Source organism: Bufo bufo, chromosome 2, assembly GCF_905171765.1.
Source record: "Bufo bufo chromosome 2, aBufBuf1.1, whole genome shotgun sequence".
In the NCBI taxonomy this organism is placed as follows: Eukaryota; Metazoa; Chordata; class Amphibia; order Anura; family Bufonidae; genus Bufo; species Bufo bufo.
The window spans coordinates 494784203-494803307 of NC_053390.1; the positions used below are offsets into that span (position 1 = coordinate 494784203).

Sequence of the window (19105 nt, forward strand, 5' to 3'; positions counted from 1 at the left end):
CTTGGAGGCTGGTTTTGAAGATGTTTGGGGATACTTAGGACAGGGGAAAAGGGCTTTTTCATGTTTTAGTAAAGCAGGTAAATCCATGTCTAGAATAGATCTTGCATTGATAAGTAGTAAATATGTGAAAATGGTAAAGCGAATGAAATATGAAACAAGGTCAATATCGGACCATTCACCGTTACTCCTTGAACTCTGCTTAACCCAGGAAAGACACATACAAAAAACCCCTTTTAGATTAAACCCTTATTGGTTATCAGTAATAAAGACACATGAAATAATCCAGAATGAAATTGGCCGATTTTGGGATAACAACTATGGCTCAGCAAAAATTCAAGTGGTATGGGACACCTTTAAGGCGTATATGAGGGGAATGATGGTCAGTAATATCGCGAACCTTAGAAAGGAGTATGGGAAAAAACTGAAAAACCTAGAAGAACTTGCATCACTGGCGACAGAATCCTTCTATATGAATAAGACGGAGGAGAATAGGGAAAGTATGCAAAGGGCCACACAAGTATACTCTAACTTCTTATTGGATAAGGCCCAACAGAGCCTTTTTTTTAAAGGGCAAAAAAACTTTATGGAGTCAGGGCGACCTGGTAAACTTCTGTCCAGAGTGATCTCAAGCCAACAATCTAAAAAATATATAGATAATGTTCGACTGATTAATGGTAGGATGGTTAGGGGACGGGGTCCGGTAGAGAAGGCCTTTGTGGACTACTTCCTGGATCTGTATAAAGCTGAATCTAAGATCACAGATGATAAGATGGATTCTTATCTTGATGGGATTGCTTTTCCAACTATTACTGAGGTGCAAAAGAAAGCACTTGAAGTGGAGGTCTCAATTCAGGAACTTGAGGGAGCTATGAAATTATGTTCAGCCAACTCCACCCCTGGTTCAGATGGACTCCCATATGAATTCTATAGTAAATATGGGGATTGTATTCTCCCCAGATTGCTGGAGGTTTTTTCTGAATCAGTGGAGGATAGGTGGTTGCCAGATTCAATGATGGAAGCCGTAATAACATTAATTCCAAAAAAAGGCAAGGATCCTGTAGATCTAGAATCGTATAGACCAATCTCACTGCTTAATGCAGATGTAAAGCTTCTTGCGAGGGTTTTGGCCACAAGGCTTTCTAGGGTTATTTCCTCCATTGTCCACCCAGATCAGAATGGCTTTATTCAAAACAAGGGCACCCATCATAATCTGCATCGGCTCTTTGCCAATATACAGGCCCCTGGGGGGACCGCTCGCTCCATCCTGTCACTGGATGCCTCTAAGGCCTTTGACAGGGTGGAGTGGCGCTTCCTCTGGAAGGTTCTGGCAAGGATGGGCTTTGGGGAAAGATTTATAGGCATTCTCAAACTTTTGTATGGATCTCCCAGGGCAAAATTAAGTCTCAATGGGATCCTGACTACTAGTTTTGATTTAAATAGAGGCACGCGGCAGGGTTGCCCACTATCCCCATTGTTATTTGATATTTACATTGAACCCCTTGCGATGGCCATTAGGCAGGACGATCGGGTTAAAGGATTTGGTACGCTAGGAGTGCAAGACCGTATCTCTTTATATGCGGATGATATTCTTTTTTTTATAGACCAAACGGAAATAACTCTTCCTAGAATTATTCAAATGGTTAAAGCATTTGGTGAGGTGTCCGGTCTTCTTATAAACTGGTCTAAGACCAGTTTGATGCCAATAGACCCCCTGCCACAGAAAGAGGCTCTTGTGACACAGTTGGATATCGTTGACACTTTTCAATACTTGGGTTTGATTATATCACCCCGGGTTGAAAATTTTGTACAACTTAATTTGATCCCCATAATGGCAAAGATTAGAGCTAAAATAGGGATCTGGCTGAGACTTCCCTTATCTAGAGCTGACCGAGTTTCACTGGTCAAAATGGTGATACTACCACAATTTCTTTATGTGCTCAGGAATACACCTACTTGGATACAAGATAAATACTTTAAACTCATGGAAAGAATAATTAATGATTTAATATGGGGAAGAAAACGAGTTCGGATAAAGTTGGAATACTTGTATAAATCATTGGAGTGCGGGGGTTTAAATCTCCCTTACTTTAAAGGGTATTTTATTGCTGCCCAGCTATTGATGTGCTACGAATCAGAAAATATATTGTGCTACGAATCAGAAAATATGATGTGCTACGAATCAGAATTGCACTGTTGGGGAAGTTGGTAGGTAGCCACGCTCATAATAACATATTCACTTTGTTGGAATCCGGGCTACTGAAGAGCTATGAGCCGGGCTACGGAGAGACTATAAAACTTCTCCTGAAAATGTGGGCTACTACTAGGACATGGTTGAAGGTAAAGGGTTCACTTATATTCACGTCCCTTTGGCACAATGTGTACTTACATAGGTTAGATGATATTGCAGTTGACACATTTTGGCAAAAGAATAAAATTCTCTATATTTCACAGGTAGTTAAGGATAGAGACATTAAGCCATTTATAGAGATGACACATAATATAGAAAACTTTTCATGGCTTAGATATTTTCAATTGCGTTCAGCACTATCTAGTCTGGACGATAAACTGGTGTTGGATATAGACAGCTCATCTTTCTTGAATGACTGGGTAGGGGGGACACCTTCTAGAATGAAGATTTCAAATATATATAAGCTATTACTCAAGGCACGGTTGAGTGATATACAGTCACCAGGACAAAGAGCGTGGGAGGTGGATTGTCCGAATTTACAATCAGAAGGGTGGGAGAATATTTTTGGGAATTTAGGCTCACTATCCCAGAACTTTAACCATGTTCTAGTACATTTTAATATTTGCCACAGATTATATATCACCCCCTTATGGATGAATAAATGTGGACTAAGAGACACGTCTAACTGCCCTAAATGCGATACCCCAGGAGCGGACTACCTTTATATGATCTGGACCTGCCCAGAACTCATAAATTATTGGAATACCATCAATAATTTTATTATGTAAAAACTAAAAATACGAATCCCTTTTGAACCACAAGTATTCTTGCCTAATGATCTTTCCAAAATAAATAACCATAAGTACCAAAAGATCTTCCTAGGTAGGATACTGATGTTGGCCAGAGTTTTGGTCAGTCGGAGCTGGTTTGCTCGATATACTCCAGATGTAAATATATGGATAAATCTAATTGATAAGGTAAAAAACTATGAGAAAATCATGTATAAACAGAGGGAAGCTGATAAAAATGTGGACTAAGATATGGGGTGGTTGGAGGATTTGATTAGATTAGCTGTGATAATTATTATATATATATATTATTATTTTTTTTGCCGCACCACAGGTAGGGGGAGGGGGGTGGGTAAAAGGGAAGGGAAAAAATTATTTTCTGTATTCTTTCTTGTATTGTAACTTCTTTGATATATTAATTAACAAAGATAATTAATTTAAAAAAAAGAAATAGATTCTCATGTTAGAAATAGATCCGGCTGCCGCTGAAATCCTTTGCCTCTGTAATTAATTTTAGCATCTTAATGGATATTGCAGTCATATTGTGGTCATCACACCCACAGTGTTGGCATGTTTGGCTGAAGCTAATCTGAGATGCTTGAAGGACATTTGTATGGATGCCACACACCAAATCTATATTCTATAGAGTAACATATGGTGATTTGTGAGGGAGCTGGCAGCAGTGAAATTGACGACTATGTTAAATCATCTGTCCATTGATGTGATGCATATATTAAATTCACACCATGACTTAAAAAAAAAAAAAGAAATGTTGGCCCATATTGATAGGATAGCATCTTGCAGTTGATGGAGATTTGAGGGATGCACATCCAGGGCACGAAGCTCCCGTTCCACCACATCCCAAAGATGCTCTATTGGGTTGACATCTGGTGACTGTGGGGGCCATTTTAGTACAGTGAACTCATTGTCATGTTCAAGAAACCAATTTGAAATGATTGGAGCTTTGTGACATGGTGCATTATCCTGCTGGAAGTAGCCATCAGAGGATGGATACATGTTCTCATTCTGTTTACGCCAAATTCGGACTACCATTTGAATGTCTCAACAGAAATCGAGACTCATCAGACCAGGCAACATTTTTTCAGTCTTCAACAGTCCAATTTTGGTGAGCTCGTGCAAATTGTAGCCTCTTTTTCCTATTTGTAGTGGAGATGAGTGGTACCCGGTGGGGTCTTCTGCTGTTGTAGCCCTTCCGCCTCAAGGTTGTGCGTGTTGTGGCTTCACAAATGCTTTGCTGCATACCTCGGTTGTAACGAGTGGTTATTTCAGTCAACGTTGCTCTTCTATCAGCTTGAATCAGTCGGCCCATTCTCCTCTGACCTCTAGCATCCACAAGGCATTTTTGCCCACAGGACTTCCGCATACTGGATGTTTTTCCCTTTTCACACAATTCTTTGTAAACCTTAGAAATGGTTGTGCGTGAAAATCCCAGTAACTGAGCAGATTGTGAAATACTCAGACCGGCCCGTCTGGCACCAACAACCATGCCACGCTCAAAATTGCTTAAATAACCTTTCTTTCCCATTCTGACATTCAGTTTGGAGTTCAGGAGATTGTCTTGACCAGGACCACATCCCTAAATGCATTGAAACAACTGCCATGTGATTGGTTGACTAGATAATTGCATTAATGAGAAATAGAACAGGTGTTCCTAATAATTCTTTAGGTGAGTGTATATATATATATATATATATATATATATATATATACAGTACAGACCAAAAGTTTGGACACACCTTCTCATTCAAAGAGTTTTCTTTATTTTCATGACTATGAAGGCATCAAAACTATGAATTAACACATGTGGAATTATATACATAACAAACAAGTGTGAAACAACTGAAAATATGTCATATTCTAGGTTCTTCAAAGTAGCCACCTTTTGCTTTGATTACTGCTTTGCACACTCTTGGCATTCTCTTGATGAGCTTCAAGAGGTAGTCACCTGAAATGGTCTTCCAACAGTCTTGAAGGAGTTCCCAGAGATGCTTAGCACTTGTTGGCCCTTTTGCCTTCACTCTGCGGTCCAGCTCACCCCAAACCATCTCGATTGGGTTCAGGTCCGGTGACTGTGGAGGCCAGGTCATCTGGCGCAGCACCCCATCACTCTCCTTCATGGTCAAATAGCCCTTACTTTCAAAGTTTTCCCAATTTTTCGGCTGACTGACTGACCTTCATCTCTTAAAGTAATGATGGCCACTTGTTTTTCTTTACTTAGCTGCTTTTTTCTTGCCATAATACAAATTCTAACAGTCTATTCAGTAGGACTATCAGCTGTGTATCCACACTCATCAAGAGAATGCCAAGATTGTGCAAAGCAGTAATCAAAGCAAAAGGTGGCTACTTTGAAGAACCTAGAATATGACATATTTTCAGTTGTTTCACACTTGTTTGTTATGTATATAAATCCACATGTGTTAATTCATAGTTTTGATGCCTTCAGTGTGAATCTACAATTTTCATAGTCATGAACATAAAGAAAACTCTTTGAATGAGAAGGTGTGTCCAAACTTTTGGTCTGTACTGTATATATATATATATATATATATATATATAGAAGAAAAATCCAGCGGGAGCACCACCAGGAGTCGGGTGCAAAATCCACAGAGGCAGCGGCAGTACCCCAACAATATGGCTTGAAAAAGATAGGACTGCACTCCAGATAAAGTGAAAAATCAGTGGAGCTTTATTCACCCATAACTTTGGCAACTTAGCGACGTTTCGGCTCACAAGAGCCTTCTTCCAGGCTGGAAGAAGGCTCTTGTGAGCCGAAACGTCGCTAAGTTGCCAAAGTTATGGGTGAATAAAGCTCCACTGATTTTTCACTTTATCTGGAGTGCAGTCCTATCTTTTTCAAGCTATATATATATATTTTTATAATTAATAAACTGATGGGACGTACGTATCTTTCCGATTAATGCACCCCGTAAATTGCTGCAGTACAATGTAACTTCACCGCTGAACGACAATTATGACCTATTTTTCCCTTTTTTTTTCCTATTAATACACCCCCCAAAAAACTGTTAAACAATGTAAAATCAACGCAGGACAGCTAATATGACGTACGTATCTATCCTATTAATACACCCCGTAAATGGCTGTAGTACAATATAACTTCACCGCTGAACAGCAATTATGACATATATTTTCCCTTTTTTTTCCTAATAATAAACCCCCACCCAAAAAAAAAAAAGTCCGTAAATGACTTTATCACAGAACTTGCACCCCAATCACAAGCAAGGTTTACTGGAATTAGTGATGTATCATATAGTGCAAACAACCTAAAAGCAATTTGGATCCCCAATAAGTGCAGCAAGGTGTAATAGAATCGCTCTTATTGCACCCTGTTCTCCTTTTCTAGCATAGATAATGCCTCCTCATCCTTTCCTTACACCTTGACTAATATTTCCCTGAACTTGTAAATCGGTTTTTAGCACAATGAATTCTTTCCTAGCACAGTCCCTAGCGCGCTTACGTCTCTCCCTGCACTAATCACACTGGAAAATGGCAGAATCCAAAATGGCTGAGGCTATTTATAGGGCTGTGACATCACTGGGGCTGGCTGCTGCATGCATGGCATTGTGGGTAATCCCTAGTTTTCATAGGTTTGTTACCCAGCTTGAGAAACAAAGATATACAATCCTCTTTAAGGCGATCAGGTAATGAACCAGAACTTAAAGGCTATGAACCTTTGGGGGCATATTTTTTTATTATTGCATAAAGTTATATTGGACTAAAATATTTTTTTCAGTTGGTCTTCATTAAAAAGTTTCAACTGTTTTTGTTTTACAGTGAATTTGTCAGGGAACTGCTCTAACGGCTGGAGTGTCTTTCAGCATTCGAAGGCTTTGTGATTATATCCATGATCATATCCTTGGTTGGGCAGTAGTGCAAGTTCAGAAGTCCTTGATCTCGATGATCCCTTAGATAAATTGAACTTTACATCTATATGCTTGGTTCTGGGATTATCTCAATTATCCCTTTAAATCTGTGCAAAGTACTGTATCTTTGCTTGTCTTCAGAGAACTTTGTTGGTTTTAACTGCTATTGACCTAAATCTGCCAGCAATTGACTTATCCACATGACTTCCTGACTTGCCTGCACTGCTGCAACATATTCTGCTTCTATTAGTGAAAGTGAAACAGAGAGTGTTTTTTTGGTAGTCCAACTGATGGTAATAGAATGAGATATCTATTGGTAGACTTTCTGTCACATGGGTCTCCAGCCCAGTCATTGTCTACTTATCCAGTAAGGTTATATTTGCCACCTGCTGGTAACCTTAGTTTGTAATGCAGGATTCCCTTCACATAGCAAATTACCACTTTTTGAATCATTCCAGTCCATCTAATTTGGCATTAAAGTCTTTCTACATAAGATTACAACTATTACTGCAGTGGTAATTTTCCTATTTCTTTCCCGTACTGATTGTCATTTGGTATAATGGTACCAGGCAGTTGATTTCCATGGCAGACTTTACATCTTATAGGCCAGAAGTTCTTTGATCATTTTGATATTCCTCTACCTCAATCTTCATATTGAGGTAATAACTTACTGTACGTTTCAAAAGTTTTTGGTATCAAAATTATATTATAGAGTTTGTTATTCTCATTATGTCCCCTTCCTGTTCAAAACATACGTACATCCCATTCAACTTTGCAGGATAACAGGCTGAACTGGACAGGCATCTTATTTTAGCCTATATTGCTATCATAAAATAGACTAGGAGATGGTCCACATAAATGAGCGCACCAATGAACATATCCTGACATGTGCGGTGGGTTGAAGTGTATACACCTCAGCCTTAAAGAGTCCGTGTTCAGAGCTAAACCCGGACATACCCATAATTTCATCCATTCAGCCCCCCTGATGTTAGCATCGGAGCATTTCATGCTCCAATGATCTTCCTTGCCCAGCGCTAGATCACGCAGGGCAAGGGCTCTTTCATTTACCATAACACACTGCTGGGCAGAGGCTTTCGCCCAGCAGTGTGTTTGGTGACGTCACTGGCTCTGATGGGCCGACTTTAGCGCTGCACTAGCAGTTTTACAGTCTAGGACAGCGCTGAAGCCTGCCCATCAGTGGCAGTGATGTCACTGGGCTCACTGCTGGGCGGAAGCCTCTGCCTGGCAGCCCTAAGAAGAGCCCGGTTTGTCGCCAGAACTCCAGAAAATGCCTTTGCCCTGCGCAATTCAACGCAGGGCAAAGGAGAGCATTGGAGCATGAACTGCTCGGATGCCCAAGTCAGGGAGGCTGCCCGGGTGAAAATGTGGATATTTCTGGGTTCAGCTCTGAACCCGGACAACCCCTTTAATAGCTCATTCACATGACTAAGAAATGCCTTGACCACTGTCAGCTGATGTCAGGTTCCCAACCGTGGAATGCACTGGTAGGGGCTGGCATCATGAAGCCAGGGGAGGTAAAAATCAGTTCTGAATCATTAATGGGGTGTATTTTCTGAAATGGGGTCTTTTATAGATGGTTTCTATTATGTAAGCCAACCAAAGTTACTGGGTGAACTGGTCCATAAAAAATGTGGGTTTTGGAAATGATCTTGAAATTTGAAAAATTACTTCTAAAATTCTGATGCCTATGTAAAGTAGATATACGTATGGTGAATGTTATTTAATATTATTATATTTACTTTTTTATGAGGTATCACTGTCTTTCTTAAAAGCAGAAAATTGTTTCCAATTTTCTTTAAATTTAGTATTTTTTATAAATAAAGGTAAAACATATCGAATAAAATTTACCGCTAACATAAAGTACAATGTGTCATGAGAAAACAGACTCAGAATGGCCTGGATAAGTAAGAGCATTCTAAAGTTATTACCACATCTGATTTGGAAAATTAAACAGGAAGGTCAAAAATGACAGGGTCCTGAAGAGGTTAAACATGCCTGGGATAAACATATATTATCTATTCTATTAAAAAATTATCTAAAAGGAACTAATGTAAAGGTAGACTTAAGGGTGGTCTTTTCTGCTGTCATTCTTCTATTATGTCTTACACAAAAAATTGCTTTTGTGAGGTAATGTAAGTAGAAATTCTGTGATCAATCAGTGTTCAATCAAAGCATAATTATAACCAATAAACTATATTTTTGTTCATTTCCTTATTTTTCAGCACACCGATATGGACCATGACCTTCTGTTAAATGTGATTACCTGGGTTGGAATCCTGCTTTCTCTCGTTTGTCTCCTGATTTGTATTTTTACATTCTGCTTTTTCCGAGGCCTCCAAAGTGACCGTAACACTATCCATAAAAATCTTTGTATTAGTTTGTTTGTGGCAGAATTGCTGTTTTTAATTGGAATCAATCGCACTGACCAACCAGTAAGTGTTTGTTTTCTACAACCATTATAACTATGCTAATAATTGCAACATGTTTTTTTAAATATTTGTGAGCAATGACTAGGATTAACAGAACTCAGTGGTTAATGTATAATGTTTAAGGCATGGGAAAAATCTTGCAAATCTGCTATGATTGTGTTGCAAAATCTGCACATTGTACCAGAGCATTGTGTGAATTGATCCTAAAAGTATCAAGAGAAGCTGTTTGAAAATATTTGTTAATTACTAGAAAAGTCAGAATATTTTCTTAGTTGTACAAAAGACAAGAGATAAAGCAAATTGGCTCTGCCCCTATCCCTCTCAAAGTCACGTCTCATAGGAGATTCAAATGTAATGTATTAGTTCCCACCACAACCAGTAGGCGGAGGTGCTCTGCAGTAGAAGTCACATTCCAGTATATAGATCCATAAGTTGATCAACTTTCCTAAAAACACAGGTCTTCAAATGTGGAGGAATGTGGCCTTTTTCATGTTAACTCAAACTGTGTGAAGGCCTCGGCATCAGTCCTAACTACACTGAACAAAAATATAAACGCAACACTTTCGGTTTTGCTCCCATTTTGCATGAGCTGAACTCAAAGATCTGATCTGAAACATTTTCTACATACACAAAAGACCTATTAATCTTAAATATTGTTCACAAATCTGTCTAAATCTGTGTTAGTGAGCACTTCTCTTTTGCCGAGATAATCCATCCCACCTCACAGGTGTGGCATATCAAGTGATTAGACAGCATGAAAACAGTACTCTCCCTGATAAAATCCTGACATTTCTACCTATTAGTTAAATCTAGCTAATTAAATATGTCCCTATATTTTACCTATATTGTCCCAATCACATCTAGAATACTGGCTTGTGTCTGTAATTGCTTTCTGCCAGACACAGCTAATACACATGCTCTCAGATCACAAGGTACACTCAGCCTGTCAGCGTCTGGTCCAATCAGAGTAACCCCCTTCCTCCTAGAGTCATTGATCCTCCATCTTCATTCTCACTGCCATTTTTCCTGCCAATTGTCACTGTAAAATGGAGCTGGCACTGTCTTGTGCGATTCTCCTGAAGTTGCAAACACAGTGTTTCTTGGTAATAATGTAATTTGTCCTCCTTTCACAGGGAGGAAAACCTCCCTACTCGTTTGGTGCATGACAAAATGTTTTAAAGCTTTCATCTGCTTGTTCAGACACTCTAGCATGTTCAGAGTGACTTTAAAATGGAATTGTTCATTAGAAAAAGTTGGCTTTAGACATTTTCTTGAAAATTTTAAAAATTGCTTCCAAAATTCTAAGCTTTCTAAGGGCCTTAAAAAAATTACATTTGCAAAATGATGCCAACATAAAGTAGACATAGGTGAATGTTATGTAATAACTGTTTCATCTCCAAAACTCCCCCCAAATTATAGCGTAGGCAACACTGAGTCCTATTATGCATTTTTTATCTTTATAGTAATTTTCCTTCCTATGCTGTGTTCCCACAAACCAGAAGTAAAATGCATTGAGAGGACTTCTTGAGTCCTCTCCATTATGTGCATGAGCCCCGAAGTCCTTTCATACATTTTACTGCTGGTTTGGGGGAGCACAGCATTGGAAGTATGAGAATGAGGATAAAAGTTACATAGTCTGACATAGTGTCATTAACACTGTACACTTCTTACCGTAGTTTGGAGGGGGGGGGGGCAGAGTTGACAGATTTCCCTTAAATGCCCTTTTTTGTCATTCATTTCCTTTTTAACAGTAGCTGCAAGCCTTGTGGAGTTACATTTTCCTTAAAGGAATACATTTTACAGCATAAATACCCAAAGTAGATTTAAAGCTCTCCTATGTAGGCAGGGGCTACATGGCAACGTGCCCTAATGATTGTCAATGGTTTCGCAATGCGACAGTTGCAAAATCGAAACCTGATGGATTTTGGGTTGCACATGGCAATATAAGTTGCACGTAACTCCCCTGCAACATGCTTGTGACTTTGCTGTATTTTTGCAGACAAAGCACCGTTGTAAAATAGTCACAGGACAAACAAGTCAGACATATTTTCTTGTCACGCAACCTCCTGTTGCACAAGATACTGTTCCCAGTTTGTGCCCTGATGTGTTGCGCTAAAACTATGGAGATTGCCCTTCCAGCTAGAGTGTGTTTTTTACATTTCAAGAGGGGTTTAATTATATTGTGGTCACTATTTCCAAGTGTTTCACAAACAGTGACATTACCAACAAGCTCTGAATTGTTATATATGACAAAATGCAATACAGAATCGCCCCTAGTGGGATCTTCTACAAACTGTCCCATAAAGAGGTTCTGCAGCAAGTTGAGTTTCTTCCCTTTTGTAGTTAAAATAGTACCATAATCCCAGTCAATATTTTGGAAGTAAAAATCTCCAGCTATGATCAGTGTATCCACCTGTACAGCCAGCTCTATTTAGTTATACAGCTGAACCTCTCTTTCCTTAGTAATGGTGGGTGTCTATACAGTACACCGATTATTTGCCTTTGTAATTCCACCCAAAGGGCATCTGTCAGCAGATTTGTATCCATGAAACCGGCTGACTACCAGTGTGTGTGCTTGGCAGCTGAAAGCAACGGTGTTAGTCCCGTTTTCCTATGTGTCAACATTGCTGAGAAAAGTGATGTTTTAATGTATGTAAATGAGCCTCTAGAAGCATTGCAATTACACCTAGAGACTCTCTCTTTCTTTTACCCAGAAATCCAGAGGAATGTTGTCTAGCCTACAATAGTTGTCATATGTATCAACTGCTCTTCATAATAGAAATATTACCCACCCATAGGTTCCCCCTAAGGCCTTGCAACTAAAAACGTTCTCATCAGCTTTTTTTGGATTAAGGGTTTTTGTCCTGAAAGAACTACTTGCAGATGTGAGGCTGACTTAGCTATTTTTGTTAGTCACTTAGTTAGTTTTGCTACATAAGCAAGTCAGGAATACATCCCTGCCAATTTACTGTGTGAAAATACTGCAGCGCTTATATTGCTGATCTCTTCTTCTTACTGATTACCTACTTGATGTGCAGTAGCAAGTAGGTATAATTATAGCTCTCTCCTGTTCACTGGATCATACTTAATCTGTATACCAAAAACAGACAACACTTTTAGCAATTTTATGTCACCATTTTGATTCAATATCAGACGAGTGGTGTGTAGTGAAGATGTCACCTGTGTGTGGATGGTGAAAACCGAAACTGTGGGAGCTGCTTGTGCTTGTTGGTAGATCAGACAATTCACTGTACTGGTGGTCTGTCAGGGCCATCTAGAGCCTATTTCTGTGTAAGTGTCCCTCACATGACCACTGATATCAATGCCTCCTAACAGCTAGGTCGGAATGGACTAAATGGTGGGCAATACATTAAAATGACCATTCTCTGAGCAAAATTCTCTGAGTGTGTCATAAACGTATGTCTAGCAGTCAACTATCTCTCACCAAGAGGATCAGTATCAAAAAGTAGCCAATGACAGTCTTTTTATAGTGCAGCGGGGGTGGGGGGCTGTTATACCGTCTTGTGGCAAGACCACACCTATAAACATTTACATATTTGCCTGAGACATGGCAGCAGTTGGCCACAAGCTCACATTTCTATCTGGATGAGTTTTTTTTTTTGTCAGTGTCTCCAGGTAACTATTTTACCAAACAGAACACATCAATCATTGCACTGTAAAAGTTGTACCTTTGAGAACTCCATCTATGGCTTCATATGTTTTGGAATATAGAACTTAATGCAGGATCTGAGATGGCTGTTATAAATATTTAATCTTAAATAGACCTCCCAGTAGTTAGAAAACTGCCAATGCTGCCACTCATTGCTCCACAGTCATTGATGCACGCATTAATCATTATACCTAAAAGTTATTGGCTTACTAAACCACATTGTGTATATGTTTATTTTAAAATAGAGAAATTAGAATTTGAGCCATGGGTGCTATATAGGTAACTGAAAATAAGTAAAATACATAATATACAAAAAAAAGTCTATTAAAGAGTTTTCTGTGAGTTGATGACTTATCCTCAGGATAGAGACAAAAAACAATGCAACAGCACTCTGCAAACACAAATAAAGTACAATAACACTATAGTTTTAGATAATATTCTGGTGCTAATGCTACGCTTATTTTATAAATTTGAGATTCTTGGCGAATACATTCTGTACAAAATTATTTGTGCCTGTCCATCAGTGTCAAGACGATCTCTATATGACAGGAACCTAACACTAAATACTACCTGTTATAGTGCCATACTGGCCGACATGAAATACAGAGAATGCAGGTTCCACATGCATGCTGGGTCTACTCTGCCTTTTATCACCTTTGGTGCCATAATGGCCTTGATTAAATCCAGGGAATGCAGGTCCAAAATGCATGGTGAGCCCAATCTATACCTTTCCTGGTGCCAGAAGGCTGCCAATGAATGCAGGGAGAGAAGGCTATGGCTTTGCACTTATCCTCAGGATAGGTCATCAATATCAGATTGGTTAGGGTGTCCCAGGACCCTTACCGATCAGCTGACTGGAAGGGAGGCAGCACTTAAAGAGGTTGTCTCACTTCAGCAAATAGCTTTTATTATGTAGAGGAAGTTCATACAAGCCACTTACTATTGTATTGTGATTGTCCATATTGCCTCCTTTGCTGGCTGGAATAATAGTGTGCAAGCACGACCACCACTGATGGATTACAGGGTGGTTGTAACTATGGATACACGCAGTGTATAATGTGGTGGGAAAATGAATCCAGCCAGCAAAGGAAGCAATATGGACAATCACAATACATTAGTAAGTGCCTTGTATTTACTTCCTCTACATAATAAATGCTATTTTCTGAAGAGATGCAACCCCTTTAAACAAGCACCATGGCCTCTTCACAGTACACCAAGCACACCACCTTACAATGTATAGTGGCTGTTCTTGGTATTGTAGCAGAGGCCCTTTCACTTGACTGTGACTGAATTGTACACAGGCCATGTGACCAATGAATGTGATATCACTTGCCTAGGAAGTGGTCACTACTTTAAACTGTGATACAGGGAAAAGAAAAGAATACCGAGATAGGAGCCGCACATTTATTTAAAGCAACAGACACAACAAAGAATGAGTTCAAAACATTGTATACAATGAATCTGGGCCATGTGAACTAGACATATGCACATGCCCCCCTGACTCACCACAAAAGCATGAACATTCCCCCACATATACAAATGAACAGCAGATAAAAGTACATGTAATCCATCAACAATAAAGAAATGGAGAGCTATAATACTTATCATTTAGAATGGCATAGTGGGGGTATGCGTGGTGGTCAGGAAACAAGCCCAACGCGTATCGCCAGGCTCTGCTGGCGTCCTCAGGGGTGCCTGTTCCTGAATAGCACATGGGTTCATATATACACATAGTAATGACTAATAATGATCGATTTCACCTGTGTCAAGGCGGCAGAGTGGGGCGTGGGGGCGGCAACCTTCCACTCAGCTGGTCAGTGGGAGGGGAGAAGAAAGAATGGGCAATTCAGATGTGCGCTTTAGATATGCGCTTGTTGTTGCTGCCCATGCAAATACCGGCATGAGTAGCAGCCGGAAATGATGTGCACCCATGTGCGCCGCCGAGCCGGCGCGTCCTGCGTTCCAAATACCGGAAATGGCAGAACGCGCATGCTCACAAGGCACACACTGCGTGCCAAACACCGGAAGTCCTTCAGTGTGAAGCGCCGTATACGCACCCGGAAGGAGAGTCCCACGGCCAAAGAGACAAAGCGAAGCGTAGCCACAAGGGAAGAAGGGGGAGGGAAAAAAAACAATATTAAAAGGACTAACCTGAATTAAACACACTGAGTGAAGATGCACAATCAAATATTTTCTGAGTAGGCATAGATCAGCATGATTTACAGAAAAGAGGAAACAAACAAAAAAAAACAAATAAAATATATGTGAAAAATGTGTATCCAAAACAGCTGCATAATTAGTAAAAAATCCAGTCCAATGAATAATATGCAGCAATGGACTATCCAAAGTTGATGGCCATAATTAATTACTGTATGCAGGGCACCATGATTATTAAGATGGCCATATGTTATAATGACACCATCAAATGGCGTGCACAGTTCAATACTGCATAAATAACTATATACATGATAATCAAACTACATAATCGTTGTCCCTTACTATATAAAAAATCCCTAGTTGCGTAAATTATTTGTGCTTATGTTTCTCATTTCTTATTACTCTTTATAATTTATTTTTTATTATTTATTTTTATTGTTTTTTACGTTATTTTTATTTTTTTATTATTATATTTTTTTATATTATTTATTATATTTATTATTTATTATTTTTTATGTTGTTTTTGTATTTATATAGGTTTTATCATCATTTATTTATTATTATTTATTTTGTTATTTTTTATATTAATATTTTATATACTATTTATATTTTCTATATTATTTTCCATGTATCTATTTTTTGTTTTTTAGTGTTTACTGTGCAATTTTCTTATTGTTCCTTGTATTATACTCTTCATTAAATTCTATGCCCTATATGTTATTTTTGTTTGATCTTCTATATGTTATTGATTGCTCCATCCTTAGATTGCTTATCATTTATTGTTGTTTATGGATTATTAATTTATACTGTACCTACAAAAAAAAAAAAAAAAGTGATGTAATGGGGAGGGAATGGACAAGGAAAGGGAGGGAAGGAGAAAACGCTTTGTCACATTGTCCACAACACATCCAACCGAGGCCCACGAGGAGGGGGGAGGGGGGGGGAGAGAGAGAACCCCATGCATACCAAGAATTACTATTACATATACTATATGAAACAATATAATTCTAAACATTACTGTGTATGCATGATAAGAGCAATAAGTCCATCAATGTACATCCGCGTAGGGGGACCTTGGACGACGATCCAGAGACTTCTTTATGTTTCATACTGGGCTGTTCCAGGTAGGAGGAGGAGAGACAATATAAATTCCGGCAACAACCGAAGTGAAGAAACAGTGATCTTGTGAAAAAAGAACACAGAAAGTGTGCAAATCTAGAAAGAAGGAAAAAACTAATGTGTGTAAATACAGTGTTACCCAGAGTAAAAACCTGTGAATAAAAGTTCCTCGTTAAGACCCTGAGGGGACAGGCTATCCAAATTAAAGATCCAGCGGGATTCAGCTTTGAGCAAACATTGTGTCATATGTGTACCCCTAATATTGTGCTGGATCCTTTCTAGACCCACCACCTCCAAACCATTATACTTACCGGCATGGTGATCCAGAAAGTGAGTAGCCACAGAAGTGAGAGGTTTCTCCTTTTCAGCCCTGTCCCGGGCAGCCAAGGTGATATTAGACATATGCTGCTGGATTCGTTTCCGCAGTTCCTGTGAAGTCTGCCCCACATAAATTTTCTTGCATGGACAAATAATGCCATATACGATGTTCCTGGTACGGCAATTGACATAGTGATTGAGGCGTATACACTGCTCATCCTTTATAAAGTTATCTTTGCCCAAAATGAACGGGCAAACATTACATTGGCCACACGGATGTGTGCCCTTCAATCTGACCCCTCTCCCCAGATCTCGTGTGGGGCGCTGGAAATGACTTCGTACAAGTCGGTCTTTAAAAGAGGGTGCCTTGCGTGCAATGATTTTTGGTTTACTGTCTACATAAGGTAACAGCCTTTGGTCGGACATAAGCAAGAGCCAATGGTTCTCCAAGATCTTATAGAGTGCTGTCCACTGATTGTTGTAGCGGGTAATAAGATGTATTTTACCGTCCCTGATTTTGGGTTTCGGGGTGAACAACTTAGTTCGATCAGAGCTCTTAGCTTCTTCATAGGCACGGGATATGATTTTCTTGGGGTAGCCCCTATCCTTGAAGCGTGAAGACAAATCCTCTGAGGCTGTCCTGAAGTCGGTCAAGTGCGTGCAGTTACGACATAGTCTGAGGAATTGGCCTTGGATACACATTTTTCACATATATTTTATTTGGTGTTTTTTGTTTGTTTCCTCTTTTCTGTAAATCATGCTGATCTATGCCTACTCAGAAAATTTTTGATTGTGCATCTTCACTCAGTGTGTTTAATTCAGGTTAGTCCTTTTAATATTGTTTTCTTTCCCTCCCCCTTCTTCCCTTGTGGCTACGCTTCGCTTTGTCTCTTTGGCCGCGGGACTCTCCTTCCGGGTGCGTATACGGCGCTTCACACTGAAGGACTTCCGGTGTTTGGCACGCAGTGTGTGCCTTGTGAGCATGCGCGTTCTGCCATTTCCGGTATTTGGAACGCAGGACGCGCCGGCTCGGCGGCGCACATGGGTGCACATCATTTCCGACTGCTACTCATGCCGGCATTTGCATGGGCAGCAACAACAAGCGCATATCTAAAGCGCACATCTGAAATACTTTGCCCATTCTTTCTTCTCCCCTCCCACTGACCAGCTGAGTGGAAGGTTGCCGCCCCCACGCCCCACTCTGCCGCATTGACACAGGTGAAATCGATCATTATTAGTCATTACTATGTGTATATATGAACCCATGTGCTATTCAGGAACAGGCACCCCTGAGGAAGCCAGCAGAGCCTGGCGATACGCGTTGGGCTTGTTTCCTGACCACCACGCATACCCCCACTATGCCATTCTAAATGATAAGTATTATAGCTCTCCATTTCTTTATTGTTGATGGATTACATGTACTTTTATCTGCTGTTCATTTGTATATGTGGGGGAATTTTCATGCTTTTGTGGTGAGTCAGGGGGGCATGTGCATATGTCTAGTTCACATGGCCCAGATTCATTGTATACAATGTTTTTAACTCATTCTTTGTTGTGTCTGTTGCTTTAACCCCTTAGTGACCACCCATACGTGTTTTTACGGCGGTCACTAAGGGGCCTTGGGCTGGAGCGCCGCCTTTTTACGGCGGCACTTTAGCTCTAAAATCAATCTCTGTAGCTCCGTGCCCGCAGCTACCGGAGGTAGCTGAGGGCTCGGGACAGTGATCAGAGACCGTAACAAGCTGTCTGTGATCGCCGTGATACACTTTATCACGGCGATCACCGAAAATGCCGGCAGCGGAGATGCCTGCACTAAACTTTCTTCCTCCTCTCATGTAAGAGAGGAGGGAGAAAGTCTCCGGTGCTAGGATCGGGTCCCCCAGCGCTTCAGGTCCTAAGCTGGGTCCCGATCCTCGACCCCACCGCCCCCTTACCCTCAAGGAAGATGGCGGCGGCGGCCCAGCGCATGCGCAGACTTAAAGCCGGCCGCCGCCGCTCACTGTAAGGTCTCTCTCCTCAGGAGAGGAGAGAGAAGTTTGAATTATGCCCCGATCGGGTCCCCCAGCACCCCGGCAATATGGCCCCCAGATATGTTATAATAAAGTTATTAGGGCGCCCCCCCCCCCCATCTAATGCCACAGACATGCGCACTGGTTACTGTGCTGAAGATCTGCCTTCAGCACAGTAACCATCAGGGACCAATAGTAATGGTCCCTGATCATGTGGTCTCCATGATAAACCTATCATGGAGATCACCTCCATTATATTTACAAAACATGGCCAGGACAGGGGCTGTGCTTCTCTCTCCCCTCAGTGCAGTTGTTCTGTGAGGAGAGAGAGATCAGACTTCTGTCCTGGCTCTGTGAATACATACTGTGAAAAGAAAAATAAAAAAAATTTAATTATAAACTGTCCGTCAGTAACTGGCGGTCAGTGGGTGTCCGTGATTAGGCGTCCGTCATTAGACGTCTATTAGTTACAGGCAATTATTTTTATTAGGGACCCTGTGTCCG

General features: G+C 40.4%; 1 protein-coding gene across 2 annotated transcripts in view; it reads left to right on the top strand.

Moving 5' to 3' along the window:
• Window positions 1-19105, top strand: part of ADGRL3 (adhesion G protein-coupled receptor L3) — a 1148457-nt gene that overhangs the window by 692552 nt on the left and 436800 nt on the right. For both annotated transcript variants that reach the window (XM_040417792.1, XM_040417793.1), the window contains exon 15: window positions 9122-9331. In XM_040417792.1, coding sequence (XP_040273726.1) covers window positions 9122-9331 — 210 coding nt within the window. The remainder of the gene's footprint in view (window positions 1-9121; window positions 9332-19105) is intronic.